The sequence below is a fragment of the Nipponia nippon genome, unplaced genomic scaffold (assembly GCF_047370975.1).
Source record: "Nipponia nippon isolate SJK-2023a ecotype South Korea unplaced genomic scaffold, ASM4737097v1 scaffold_13, whole genome shotgun sequence".
Taxonomy (NCBI): domain Eukaryota; kingdom Metazoa; phylum Chordata; class Aves; order Pelecaniformes; family Threskiornithidae; genus Nipponia; species Nipponia nippon.
Window position 1 is genome coordinate 5,737,717 of NW_028262324.1, and position 15,204 is coordinate 5,752,920.

A 15,204-nucleotide genomic window follows, 5' to 3' on the forward strand; every position below is an offset into this window, starting at 1 on the left:
AAATCTGTTTCAGTTTTCTGCATATCCAGGGTTAATCCATTATGATGCTTTGTGGTACGGATGTTAGGAATAAATGTGAAACAGTGCAGAATTTAAAAGATACACTATTTAAACATAGATACTACAACCCGGTTTGCCCTGTAATCCATATGTGTATAAAAGCAGCATACACTTGTACAGATTCTGGTAATTACAGAGTTTTGTTTCAAAAACCACCATGTTTCATACAATATAAACACGGTAATTATCACTTTATCTCACAATCTACACTGATTTCAATTATGCACAACAAAGGGACTGATCATGAGAACTGGGCTGGGAGGGTAATCGCACCCCTCATAATAACAGTAGCAAACCTGTGTTCATTAGTGTGTGTTTGTTTGTTTTTAAAAGGTATTTGTTGCATTATTACAAACATCTCTTACAGACTGGTGAAAAAAGAAAAACGTACTGGGTGCGGCACTAATCTTTGATTTGTAAGACTTGTCAGGAGGGAGATCCGTTTCATATTCTTTACAGCCACGTGACTTTATCAGAAAACCACAGCGCACAATTTTGGCATAATTAGCAGGACCTTCTTAAATACAGCCCAGAAGAAAGCTCTGAGGGAAACAAACACATTTCACATCATTAGGGAAAGTCAGAGCCGAAATGGAGGTAACCAGCCTCTGCACAGAACAGCAGAAATCCTACCTATTTTTAGTCCACAATTCCAATAAGAAAACAGTTGGGAGTCTAATGAAAACGTCTTGGTGACAAATTTAATGGACTGAACACTAAAGTTACTATTTTTAAATAACATTCCTAATTATCTTTCAAAACAAGAAGCAATTACGCAGCAGTAGAGCTACAGCTTCCCAAGCGCCCGGTAAGGCTTGGCTCCAATCAGACTGAAATTGGGAAATGGCTCAACACCTTTCTGATCCTAAAAATTGGCTGAGGGCCAGGCTCAGGATTTGGCTGGGTGGTTTTTGTTTTTTTTTTTTAGTTTAATGAAAGCAGCTCTGCTTTGACCTGTCCAGTCCTGCCTTGCCCTGTTTTTCCCTGCCCGTTCCCCACTCACCCTTCTTACAAGCAGGGAATGCCTCCGCACAGCTGCACAATTTGCAACCCACCCGTGTGAGGATAAGGTGGAGAGGAAAACAGAAACGGAGCTTGTCATGTCTGAAGAGAGCTGGTGAAAACCATAAATGATAACAAACTGCTTGGATCTTAGAGTAGTTGAGCTCTGTGGAGGAGAGGTGGACAGTGAAGTACTCCAGAGGCAATGGTGAAGGGTCGAGGATCTCACCTAGCAAAGACCTCTGAAAGAGCACAGAGGAATTCATAGCACGGAGCATATTGATATTTGCAAATTTACTGAACGAGCCACATAAATCACAATAAAGTAAGTTATGATCTGACACGTTCTTCTCCAAATAGCTCTTTAAAACTAGACATTTTAATTAGTGGTTCCATTGATAACACACTGTGACAATAACGAGTATGTTATAATTGTAACCTCACATAAGACTATTCCACACTTGATACAACCTGCACGCCTTATTTTTGAAACAAGCTTGTAACTTTTAACAATAGGGGTAGAGAATTAGAGTTAGCATTGAAAATACACAGATAACATACTAATATCTACATTTTAATGTGACATAGCAGGATCCTAGACTCTACAATGCCCATTTGGGGAATATATCACGCCTGCTGGTAAGACAAGAGAAGATCTCTAAAGCCATCCTCTCACCCCTTCTACAAAACCACTTCATTGTGTCAAGATTCTTGACGACATTGCAATACTTCTTGGCATTAGTACCGTGAAAGACTGAACAATAACACCCTTTACTCATCTGACTTCATTTAAAACCTCACACTATCCAAAATCATCCAGGAGTTTTTGCAGATGTGAGCATTTATATTCTTCTTGAAGACAAGCCGTATCACAACACCAGCTTACAAATGGGGAAACTAAGTTTCACTCCAGACTGGCCTTTGATAACAAAATGTGTGGATCCTAAAGCAGTTCAGCTCCCTGGACCAGAGGTGAACAGCGAAGTACTCCAGCAGAAATGGTGAAGAAAAGCCATTCAGGCTGAACCAAGAAAAGAACTGAGACTTTACACCTTAACTGCAAAATCTGTTCTTCGTGACACACATACAGATAGGCAGAGCTAATGAAAAGACCAAAATAAAATAACAACCAGCGGACTCGAGCAAGATTGGTTCACTCTTGAGACTCAATCTGATGAAAGAATATCCAGAGAACAGCTACACACTAATCTAAGAAGATTGCCTTGCCAGGTACAAAGCTCCAAGATGCCTAACTTTTCCACACTGTCCTTGATTTTATAGCATCATAAATGAGTAATTAAAATCTAACTGAGATGCCTTAATAGCAAAAGTGGTGGACAGTGTGTTCCAGACATGGTCTTCAGCAACTTTGCAAGTATTACCAACACTGGCAATATATGAACAAAAATGGCAAATTAACACATTTCACAGGGATTTTGCGTTGTGTATTTCTACTTTCATTTATTTATAAAAGTTACCTAGGCTTCAGAAGCTTTTTTGTTCGTTTTTTTGTTGTTGTTTGTTTTGGTTTTTTTATTGTAAAACCACGAATCTCGGCAAAGACCATACAGCACCACCCAGCCACCCGAACCAGGCTGGATGCGGCCCCCACCAGCACCACGCTCCTTTGGCAGAGCCTCCTCCAGGACCCAAGGCTCCTTCCCTCCCCCAGCTGCAACAGCCTCGCTGAAGGCAGCCCTGGCTAGCTTTTACTCCGGCTGCAGTTTACATAAGGCCTTTGGGGGACGGGGGACCTAGCAGAATACCCAAAGCACTTCACAGTCTTCACAGAAAATTTACCGGGCAGCCAACATGTTTGAAGTGTAAATTACCATCCAGACACCCAAAACCCTCACTTGCATAATAAATAACACTACCATTTAGCTTTATTGGTGGATATCCTTCTTGGAGACTTAATTAGTGTACCACAATACAAATATAGTTAACACAGAACAATTCTATTTAACTATAACAATTGATTTTAACACGTTTCAGCTACAAAATCCATGTATAATATACTACAGAGTACCCAGTTCAAAAATAGTACTTCAAATCACAAAACCTATCAATGACATCCTGCCTACAAAATTATTCTTCATCACATGTAAAATAAGCTAGCAATTTCTTTCAGTTTATTTAGGACTTAGTCACATCCTATAAAAAAATACTTAAAGAATACTTCAGTTCAGCTTCAATTTGATCAACTTGTTCACCTAATATAAGCTTAATCTATTTTTTAATTTTCAGCCTGGCCCTCCTGAAGTAAGGGGTTTATGACCATGTTCTCTCCATGCAAGCACATGGTCTCAATAAACTTTTCAGCCTGTTGGTAAATTTATACCAAATGTACTGCAGATATCTTTGTCAAGGGTCTCTCAAAAATAACAAATTCAGCAATACCTGTGAATGCAGGCAAGCACCCAGACAAAAGAAATTTAAATTTAAGTCCCCAGTGAAGGAAAGGCTCCGGTGTATCATCAAACAGTGGAGTTCACAGAAGATGAAAAGGAGGGAGAGAACGTGCAAGTCAACGGCATCGAGTGCTCACTCTCCCTGGGACTGGCAGTAATGTATGTGCAGTGTTTCAGTCCAGGGAATAATTGGGAATCGAACCTGGCGCTTTCACATTGTACCAGCAAATGTACTGGCCTCATTTCATCCTTGTAGCAGAAATTTTCTGTTGCCTCCTATCTTTCAGAACACTGTTGCTTTTAATTACCTTTTTAAAGCAAGCCTTTAATCAGGTTTTACAATATCTTTTTAGGTCTCAGTTTGATAAAAAGTATTCTCCTAATTGTCGTCTTCTAATCTTGAAATGTTCCTTTGCTGCAGCAATACAGCATGAGCGATAAGAGCTCTCACAAAAAAAACCCCAACTACCCATGCTCCAAAAGCTGTCGTGCCTGCTGACGGCAAACATCAGGAACAGCAGATACCAAGGTCAGGCAAAAAGTTCCAGCAGATACTCACCCACCAAGGTGAGTAAGCTGCAAAATTGTAAAAATACCGGTCACGCCTGCTCCACGTTTGCTGCTATCAGAGCACCCAGAGAAGCACACCATTTCAGCAAGCCATTTTCTGCTGGAGCAGCATTTACTGCGGCTTCCTCAGCAGCCGCCAGACCCGAGGGGTCGCCCCGGCAAGCGCCCCGCAGCCAGTCCAGCACTGCACCCCTCATCAGCTGTCCCAGCACTCCCACCACCAAATCCGCCCGGGGAACGCCAGTCTGGCTGTTACACAGGTAATGCAAAAATGATGCAATCAACGCCGCACTCTTTCTCGTTTCCTCAAGCATTTATTTATAGCTTGCCCTGTATTTTGCGCCTGCAGATCTTCCTCCTGCGGGAGGGACTGGTCGTGAAGGCTGCTCCAGCCCATATGGAAGTCTTATTCCGCTTGTTTCTGTATGATATTGAATTGTTTGCTCGAATCACAGCTCAAAACAAACCTCATTCAGGGCTTTTTCTGTTTGCACAAAGGGAGGCTGCAAAAGCATGCGAGGAAAGGGTGAGTGAAAATTAATTCTCAGAAACTAATACGAGTTTTAACAGTCGCTTTGATTGATTCTCAACATTTGACAGCTATGGTTTTTACACCACTACAGTGATCCAAGACCACTGTACCGTTAAGTCTGACACTTGCAATTCAAGATGTTGTTTGGTCTGTTTTTTAATAAAGTTATGGGAATTTTACAGTAAAACTGACCACATTTTTTTAAACTAATGGGTAAAACTTCATTAAATACAAGGTCTAGTACACCCGAAGTGCACGACAACCTTACAGAGTTTACATAAACACTCCTCCTCTTATTTTAACTTCTTATCCTAAGGAATTCATTGTAACACACAGACTGACCGCTACCTGTCTTCACAAAGCCCAGAGGATTTAGGGATTACTGTGTACACAATGATCTACTATTTTACTGTTTCAAATTTACTCAAAGCGTGTATATTTTTTTGAGAACTGAGATTACAGGAGAGTTTCACCTGCAGCAAACGGAGTTATTTTTAGGGTGAATTTGTTGCACTTTCCCTACCATAAAAAAGTAGTGCCTTTCACTGTGCCTAGTGAAAATAAAAATAAAAAAAAATACAGAAAAAAGGGCAATACCACCTGCAAGATCCACATACAGTGAAGGCAAGCCAAAGAATCTTGAGTTTTCAGCAGTCACGTAGCCAATCGTCTGACTTTCTGAACATGCCAAACCTCGTCAAACGTTGGGCCTGTCTTGCAGTAAATGCACCAACTGTGTGTTTATCAGCTTTGCACCAGTAGCCCGATACAGTGTTTACTACAATAGCGAGATCCCCTCACTCCAGGAATGTGTGGCATCCCTTAAAGGATGAAAGGCTGCTGGGCAGAACACCAAGGAATCCATGCAATCAGCGATATTTGTGAAACCTGTTGTTAATGAATTAACTCACAGTAGGAGAAACTCCATCTCCTTTAAGAGAGTTCCTATAAGGATGAATCCAGGCTATTGAATTTTTCTTAGTCTTTACAATCACAAAAGAAAAAACAAAATTGTGTAGTAATGCTATGTTAGTAGCTGCATTTAATGATCTTATGTACCAATGCAACATACTAATTTCTTGGATAAATTATTTGGTGTCAAGTCTATAACAACACTGATTAATCACTCAAAACGGATTGCGCATTGAGTCAGGGCTTTGAATGCATACATAAAATCTTGTTTACTAATGTTAGTTGTTTGAAAAATATCGGTCTTTTTAATTGCATAGAAAATGACTTATGAAGTCTCACAACTTAACAAATAATCAACCAAAATAATCAACAAAAATCAACCCTACACATCTCCTTGAAGCAACTGATCTGACCCCATCCTCAAAACATGTCTTTGAATTAATGACCACATGAAAAGGGTTTCAAAGTCCCTCTTGATTAGAAGCTGGAAACACTGCTTTTCAAGGTGGCAACTCTTTAACTGTTTTGCATAACTAACCCCAGGTAAGTTTAGCTTTAGGAATACACAGGTATACAAATCACACAGTTATCGGCAGAACAAGCACCCTGCCAGTATAGTTCACTAATTTTCATTCTATTACAAACTTTTACCTATCAACAGAGCAAGAGACCAATACAACATTCACAGCATCTCTTCCAAAACCCTCAGTGAACAAAAGATGTTGTTTAATGTATTTCTAGCATATTCTCTCCCACTATTAATTAATGACACAACCAAAACTTTGAAGACGGGAAAAGGAACCAGTGGGAAGAAATGAGGAACCTGTTGCCATTAAAATGCAGCAATTAGTAAAAGTTTAATTAACAGAAGGTTTTGGCTTATATTCCATCTCCTGCTGTATTGCATTTCAACTCTTCACCCACAAATAAATGCCACTGCATTGGAATTTGTATGTTTGCAGAGAACAGTGCCACAGAAAACAAAGCAGAAGCATGGATAGGTATCAGAAATATGCTGACTAAGATATCCAGATACTACTGTACCAAACAGACTTGAAAGCAATTACAAAAATATGCTTCTGACATTTGCTTTAAAAAAGCTCAAAATTATTTTCTTTTCTTTTTTTTTTTTAATAGCAATCTCAGGGCTTATGCACATTTTGTCATTTGTCTGTATTATTCGTTTATTCAAATGTTTAAAACCATTTGGTGATACAGCATAATATTCTTTATCAAACAACACAGTTTGCCATTTTTACCACTAGTAACAAGGAATCTCTTATTCTGTTTAGTGAATGATTTCTAACCCTGTGTTAATTAACTCTATGGGTATAGGCAAACCATCAAGAAATTGGGCTACAGAACAACTTTGTCTGCAGAATTCTGAACTGTAGCCAAGTACTTTTAGTACAGAATTCTCTTACAAAGCTGCACCATTCCTAGGTTTACACAGTAGTAGTTACTCATACATTCACATTCTTTGATAACATCAACTTTGGTTTTAAAGCAGACCATTAATGTAAAATATTAGCTAAGAGATACATCCTGAGCAAACTACCAGCTGGATTCAACACAGTATTCTTCACCGGGTAACTAAAATGTCAATATGCTTGTTATTCAGGCCTGCCTTCATGACACTGTCTTGATGTGCTCTTGCCATTCAAAATGAAACTTAGCTGTCAGAGGAAAACAGCAATCTACTGAACAAATCACGTGGATGTTTACTTATGATTGCAGAGGAAATTTACTATTTTATGGACAAATTTTATTTAAATAAAATGTTCACATTCATGTCAAAGTTCCAAAAATACTCTTGAGCAAGTGTGTGCCTAACCTGAGCAAATTCTGTGCGTGTGACTTTGTTACTGAAGGAAAGAAATAGCTGTTGTATGAGCAAATGCTCCATTTGCACGTGAAAGCAAATGTAACACATTGAGAAATAAACATCCATTTCTACTAAATCAGGCATCCATGAACACTTGCATTAGTGTTTATCCTTAAATCTTGCAGGCATTAGCAAGTGATACACTTAAAATAAAAGGCAAAGCGTGACTATTTGGATGCAGGACTGCGTCAAGAAATTGGGGAAGAAGTTCCAACCCAGCTTTTTCATGCTCTTCAGATCAGGTCAGCCCTGCATCCAGCTGAAGGCAAATCCCTAATATTTACAACTAGACACGGAAAGGAAGTTGCATCTTGCAGCCAAAGGCCAGAAAGGAACTGACACATTAACAGATGTGTGGAACAAAGGAGAAACAAAAATGGCAAATGAATGAAGGTGATGGGTGTGGGGGGTTTACAAGTGGCAGAGTGAGTGAAAGTGGAAGCAGAGATTGGATTCCTGAAGCAACGAGTTAAATCCTTTCACAATAATTCAGAACGATGTGGTGGGCATCACACAGACCTCAAAAGCCTGTGGTATGACTTCTTAAATCACTCGCATTTTTGACTTGTAAAGGTCTTTCTGCCATTATGGCTCATCACTTTTAGTATTTTCACTTATTGGTGCTCCTAATTCATAATACTCAAGCAAGCTATTCCAGGACACCTTTTGTTTTACCTCACTTCATACTGGGATGTAATTTATTTTGAAGACAGAGAAGTTTATCTGGGGTTGAGTGTAGCTTGAAATTATGAATTTATGATTAGCTGTGACAACAGTGGGAACATGTGTTGAATTCATAATCCATTTATTGGCTAAATTTAGGTAATCTGGTTTTCACAGCACTTGCCAGCAGGCACATCCCTGCTATCGACAGTCAGCAAGAAAGGGCAGACACATGGAGTAGTTAGGTATAATTCAGCTACTTATATATTTTGGCTCATTTTGGTGGTAGTGACTTCACTAAAGTCACGCAAAGACAGAAGTTACTGTGCTTCCCCATCATCTACAGTACCCTATTTCTGCACCTAATGCCCCACTGGATTGCAGAGGAAATATAACCTGGGCTGTGTTTTTTTTTTTTTTTAATTGAAATTTAACCTTGTTTAAAACATGATCCACTATTCCCTCAGGCTGAAGAAGAGTTGGGAGAAGACCCTAATTCAGTTATGTCTAAGTGCTCTGGAATAAAGTAAGGTGAGTTTTATAATCAAGACTAAGGAATAGAAGTTAGGTGATCTGGGTCTATTCCTTGGCTTGCCAAAGAATTCACAGAGAAGTATGCAAGCTCATCAGTTTTAGATCAATGAAAGGCGACATGAATATTATTCTTCCTCACGGGAATGTTTAACAATATAATTGTTAATGTCCGTAAGAAGCTCATGTATGCCAGGAATATAGGCCAGGGAAATTCCTGTCCTGTTGAATGTGAATACGCAGACATAGCTTGCAGAGCTGGAGGAGACAAGAGCAACTACTCTGCCAAAATCACATCAAGCAGAAAAAAAGTAAGATAAAATTAAAAAAAGGTAATTAATATGAATAAGAAACTAGACTAACAGTAGTACCACTGATAAATCGGCTGCTATCTTAAAAGGTGAGACTTTCAGCAAACGTACTCTCCTGCACGTTCTATGAAGGGAACTTTGTCATGAAGTGAAATCAACACAGAAGAAAATCATTAAGTGCTCAGATCGGGGCTCTTAATTGCTCTCTACAAGTCTGAAAATCCAGAAATAAAACACACCATAAATCTTAATAAAAATATAAAGAATTTACATCCCATAACAAATTAGAAATTAAAAAAAAAAAACCAGTGCATCCGCATCTGCTGATCCTTAGCAGCCCTGCCCTGCACAGCTAATAGCTGCACTGCCCCCCTTTCTTTGGTAAGTATTTTAAAAACAAACATCTTAAAAAATACTTCTCATAAAACTCTTCTGGAGAAGCCTGGCACAGTTTCAAGCTATCGGAGTGGCTCTGCTGGTGCTGAAGCTCGAGAAACGCAACTCTGCACCTAGACCAGCCACCTCCCCGTGCCTTCTCTTCCCCGAAATGGCAGGCGGCAGGAGAAAAGCCGGCGCGGCCGGCGGCAGGAAATAGCGTGAGAATGGGCTCCCTCATGCTACTTCCAGCCCTTCCTGATATCGGCGGGTGTGAAATGGGTTGCAAAGACTGTCTCTCACATTATTTCCTTTTCCACCCCAGCCAGAACCAGGAAGCGCCAGCTAGGAGATACGCAGAGAAAGCGTAGCGTAAAATGAAGCACAAAATCAAATTGGTGGCCGAGGCTAACTTAAGCAAGAATTCAAGGATCTGTGGGCACAGTGTAATATTAGCAAGTCTAGAAAAAGCACTAGGAGGCTCATGTACCCAGCTTTGCTTTTGATTTGCTACATAGCTAATCCAAAGGCTACTGACATCAAAGCAATTTTCTTCAGGACATCCACAGACTTTGGGTCAGACCTCACAGGACGGTGCTGGCATCCTTCATGCCCTCGTGCCACAAACAGCACGTTCCTATGGGAGAGATCCTACTTACTCCGACTACTCTGCTGTGTATTTGTGAGGCTTTAAGACCAGAGCTCCTCAAATGTAGATGCATTAGTAACAACCGCACTTCAAAGAGATCATGTTTGTTTATATTTAACAGAAGGCATATATTTGACAAACAGGTCTTGGCACATTACAGTGGAAATGGCTCCTATATTCTTAATATTAAGTAATATATTCTAATTAAAATGCAATCCTGTGCCTTCAGGGAAGAAATATGAAGGACAGTACATCATTTATCACTGTTTGGGATTTTCTATATTCTAGACGCTTCTACATTCTTCTGTTTATCATTAGCCAAGAGTGGCATCACATAGCAGCTTCAATACAAACATTCGTTCTCTTCTGTATGCATCCCCACAAGATGCAACAGCAACGAAATTTGGTCTCCTCATAGATAATGCTCCTTCCTCACAGCTAAAATACCTTCCTCTCAGAGAGAAACTGGTGACAGCCTCGCACACTATGTTGTTCTAAAAACAGAATTGAAATTAATTACTGAGTAAGTCCAGTTAAGAAAAGAGAAACAGCCTCCTTTCCTTTCTCTGCCTCTCAAGACCGTAAAACATGCCTAGGCAGGAAGTACAGTAAAGCTCATGATGAGTGGAGGCAGCTACTCTTTCAAAATGAACATGGCTCCTCCGAAGTGACATTTTCATTTAGTCAGTGAGTTTGAAGATAAAGGGCAGGATACCAGAAGGGCTCTCCAACAGATGAGGTTCTGGCCGGGCCTCCCAGCTTCACACCTCCAAAGATCACAACTGCAGTTAAATGGAAAGCCAGGACAGTACCTGTGGCTTTTGGTAAAGTTGTCTTTTCTGAGCCAATGCAACCAGGAACTTGGTGGAACAATGATAATAGTGCATATTAACATTAACTTCTTATGGCGAGACATTGAAAAATTGTAGCGAGTCAGCAGAAAGTATTGTAGTACTTAAAGTTACTGCTCAGGAGCAGGTGAAAAATACCATTTCCAGGCTCTGAACACCTACATTTGAGTTAGGCAGATACAACACATGAGGCTGAGAATTATATTTGTTCCCACTTTCCTGGGAAAGGACAAGCAGCAAAAAGCGGCTTTCCCCTCGCCCTTTGTTCATCTAGGAGAGCTCCTGACTAGTTCCCTTCTTTCTCTGCAAAAACTCTGCAAGAGTTTAAGCCTCCATCTCCCCAACATCTTCCTTTTCAAGACGCTCTAGAATCCTGCAGCTATGCCATACAGTCCTTAACTCCAAAAAGACTTTCTTTTGGACTATGGCTAAGCTGCCTACACAGAGAACCAGTTTTTATCCACAAAAAGCAGAATTGCAAAAGCGTCAATGTCAAACAGAAGGAAACTACCTAAGTCCTCATGGCCTTCCCAGTACCTCACTGCCACCATCACGCCATTAACAGAAGATGGAAATAAGAGGAGGGAAAGGACTTGTGCCAGTTCCCAGAAGACAGGAGGCAGGACGCCGGGTGCTGCCGCAGTCTCCTGCCTGGAACAGCTGCCGCACAAGCAGACCACAAGGCCTCTAATGTGCCCGCTCCCGGAGGGCAGGAGGCACAGGCCGGCCCCTAAACTCTTCGAGATCCCTGAAGAAGCTCTGCATAGTTTTCTTGCAGGTTTGGCAGAAACAGAAATGAATTTCCTTTTGCTATTAACATTTCCGAAAGCCAAACAAAGCCCTGTAAGACGTACACTCCTCACTGTTGCCTGCTAAAAGACAGACAAAATTGATTTTTAAACATTTGGCAGAATCTCCTTGCAAAGCTTCCTATATATAACCGTGTCACTTCCAAGAATGAAAAAAACTTCTTTCTTAAAAATTGCAGAATGTTAAATGAGCCCACACCAAGACAAACTTTACACTAAGCAATTCACACTTCAAAAAATGACAGTTAAAAAAAAAAATCAAAATTTTATAAACAACTATAAAAAGTTAATTTTTGTGAACAAGAAACATTGTTTAGAATTTTAAAGTAATTCACCGAACAAAGAATCCATTAATATTTAAGAATTTATTCAACTTTCAAGAGCAAGAAGGGATTTTTGGAAGCTGGATTGATCTTGAAAGAGAAAAGCCACTTTTTCCGCCTTCCATTTTAAGTATGCCTCTCTTATTTCAAACAGGGACTTCAAAAGGGGAAAGTGTTTAGAACCCGGGACGCTTCTCTGAAAGAACTGACAACTCCAACACAGTTTGCTCAACTTTCTAACTTCTATTAGCCCTAATGACAGTAGGTTGCACATTCAAATTAAAATCGTTTTCACTTGATAAATCTCAGACACATTTTTATATTTTGCCTTTACTACATCCTTTTAGAGTGTGCTCACCAGCTTAATTTCAAGGTATCAATCACGTCAGATTCAGAATTTCAAAGTGATGTTAACCTCCAAGGAAACATTTTGCCATTAAAGAACTCTTCCTCTGCATATTCTGTTCTTATAAACAACAACACTGTATGAACAAAAACGCCAGAAAGGACAAGAACTACCATAACTCAGTTAGAAAGCTCCCTCTGCAAGAAAATGATGTCATATACTTTACTATCAAATTGAATAAAGATTAGAATTATGAAATATTTTTAGAAGACGACAGCAATGGTACTTTAGGAAAAAAGTCTGTAATTTATCAGCAATGTACAAGGTTTATTTTTGGCTTAACAGCCCACGATGTAGCCTTAAGTGTTCCACTAGATGGAGCAGGACGGTAAAACCATCATGAAGGCCAACCCCTTTGCTGACCCATGAAAAAGTCAATGTCCAGCAATCAGGGATGATAAGAATTTTAGCTTTCTTCTGTGCATTCAGGGCAGAACAAAGTTGTTCCTCTTCCAAAAAAGGGCAACACAAAACCCCCTTAGGGCTTAACAATATTTATTCCTTCCCATCATAGAAGTTGCCTATTAACAAACACTAACCAGAAACAAACAGATAACTAAACACTATCAGAAACAAAACTAGTTTTCCCCCATTTCTATCAGCTTTACACTAGAAAGACGAAATACTGGGTAGCTGACAGCAAATTAAAATCTCGTAGTATTTTTTATTTTGTAGCAACTGAACTTGCAAAAAGATCCATGCCAAATGATCAAACATTAGTCACCTAATGCAAAAGTCATCACCACACATCAAACAAATTCACGCTAGAAACCATGGCAAAACTTCAAAGAGGCTCCTAAAGACCTGGAGCTGTGCAAGTCATAGTAAAATTATCTCCCTGGTCTCTTTTCAAAGAGAGCTAATTGTTAATTTACCTTTAAGTCTATCTAAACAAACAAACAAAAAAAAGAACCTTACAGATTTTATTTCATCGAATGTTCTTTAAGAGATACAGTAGTAGACAAACTGGAGTTGCCCATCTTCGTGTGAAATGAGAAACCTGCATTTCCTTGACACTTCTCCAAAAGAAGTACAGAGAGTATTAAGCTAACAGTTTTAACCATTAATATTCCAAATTCATGTCCTGCAGTTCTTGAGTATACACAACAAAAATACCAGGAATGGTCACAATTATCACAAACATCTTGCCGTAAAAAAATTCTGAACCATACTATATTGCTATATGTGATAAATAACTGCAAACACGCAGCAGTCTCTCATGACAATGCTAATTATCAGAGTGGTATAAATAGCAGAAGAGAATGAATCATTCTCAGGTATGTGCATGAAGGCACACAAGCAGAAGTCTTGGTGACTGATCACAGGCTGCTGCCCATGATTGTTGCTGCCATCTCTGTTTTCAGATAAACTGCACTAAAACCAACAGCTACAAACACGGGCATGTTTCACACTGACGTACGTTCCAACTTACTAAAACTTGCTGCAGTATCTGAAGCTGTCATTTGGAAAGGAACTGGTCTAAGTGGAAGAAGCAAGAAATTTGGTCTTTGAGACAATACAATTGTCCAGTGCATTAAGGTGTCCGTCTGTATTAAGATCATTTGAAAGCATATGCAAGGTTTTCAATATAGATGTTATTGTTTAACTGAATGCCACAGTTTTTCCTACCTCTCTGAAGAGAATTCTACCAAGAATTCACTATGTAGCATACACTCCTTTTCCAAAGTAAGCAAAAGTAAGCATCAGGACCATCCAAATCACTGTCATTAACGTTTAATAAAAAAACTTGTATATCGCAGTCAATATACAGCAGAATAGAAACGATACTTACTACTGTGCACAATCAATCAGTTGATATTCATTAGATCTCTCATAGCAGGCTTTCACACCTTCGTCTTGCCAAAGTGTTTTTGTATGTTCATAAAACTCCTGAAAGAGTAAAAATAGTATTAGCAAAATGAGTTATATATGAAGAGAATCGTCAAATGGTAACATATCATTACACTGTAATGGACGGTAAATGGTAGCATATTTAACGATAAACTTTTTTAGAACCTTACTACATGTTCAGTTGGCTTTCTTAGTTGTTTTGACTTTCACGTTTTGAGAACTTAAAGAACTGCTTCTCAATCATTTTGATTGAGTCCAACTATATATTGAAACAAGGGTTAACTTTTCTTTAATGACAATTCTGTTGGCATTTTTAATAACCCATACTATTTGGTAACATTTATTCTTTAACTCACAGTTCCACTGCATGTTGTAGTCATTTGAGTGCCAAGATTTTTTTTTTTTCCTTCAACAAAACACTACTTCTCAATAATTCTTACATAAAGGTAGCAAATGATGATTAGGTTTTACTTGACTTTCCAAGTTAGTCACGATCTTCAGGGACTATATAGACATCTGCATCTTACTTAACTCTGTATCACTTAAAGTATTTGCAGAATTTATTCTTTTACAGCGTAAAAGGATACTGAACTACAGAAGAAATACAGTGATACAAAGCCAGATTGTGTTTTGATTGTGTCAACCTTAAAAATTGTAAGCCAAGAAACAAAAGCAGACAGCCAAAAATGCAATGCTTCAGTTTTGTTGAACCTGTAACACAAGTATAAAACACAACCAGAAGCCCATTCTTTTTTTGCATAGAAGAGGTGCACTTTTGCTCCAACAGGGGCCTGTGCAATACATAACTGCATTTCTAGCGATCAGTCTAAGAACTTTGAATAGACTTAGAAAGAACAGCAGCAGCCTAGTGACTTAAATACACACACCACTGTGGGCATTACTTTTATCAATGACCATGGGCTTTTCTTGGCTATCTCTCAGAGCTTTTAATGTGTTTTGGACTAAATACTTTTATTCTGATTTGAAGTGGCTCAGGGAACTTATTCCAAATCAGCTTTTTTGCATCCAGGACAGCACATGACCTTTAAAATAGTTACTGTAT

The 15,204-nt window shown here is 39.2% G+C and overlaps 1 protein-coding gene across 3 annotated transcripts in view; it reads right to left on the reverse strand.

The window, feature by feature from the left end:
- GNAS (GNAS complex locus) overlaps positions 1-15,204 on the reverse strand; it is a 161,233-nt gene that overhangs the window by 27,374 nt on the left and 118,655 nt on the right. For all 3 annotated transcript variants that reach the window (XM_087749582.1, XM_087749583.1, XM_087749584.1), the window contains exon 5: positions 14,083-14,180. In XM_087749582.1, the coding sequence (XP_087605708.1) occupies positions 14,083-14,180 (98 nt within the window). The remainder of the gene's footprint in view (positions 1-14,082; positions 14,181-15,204) is intronic.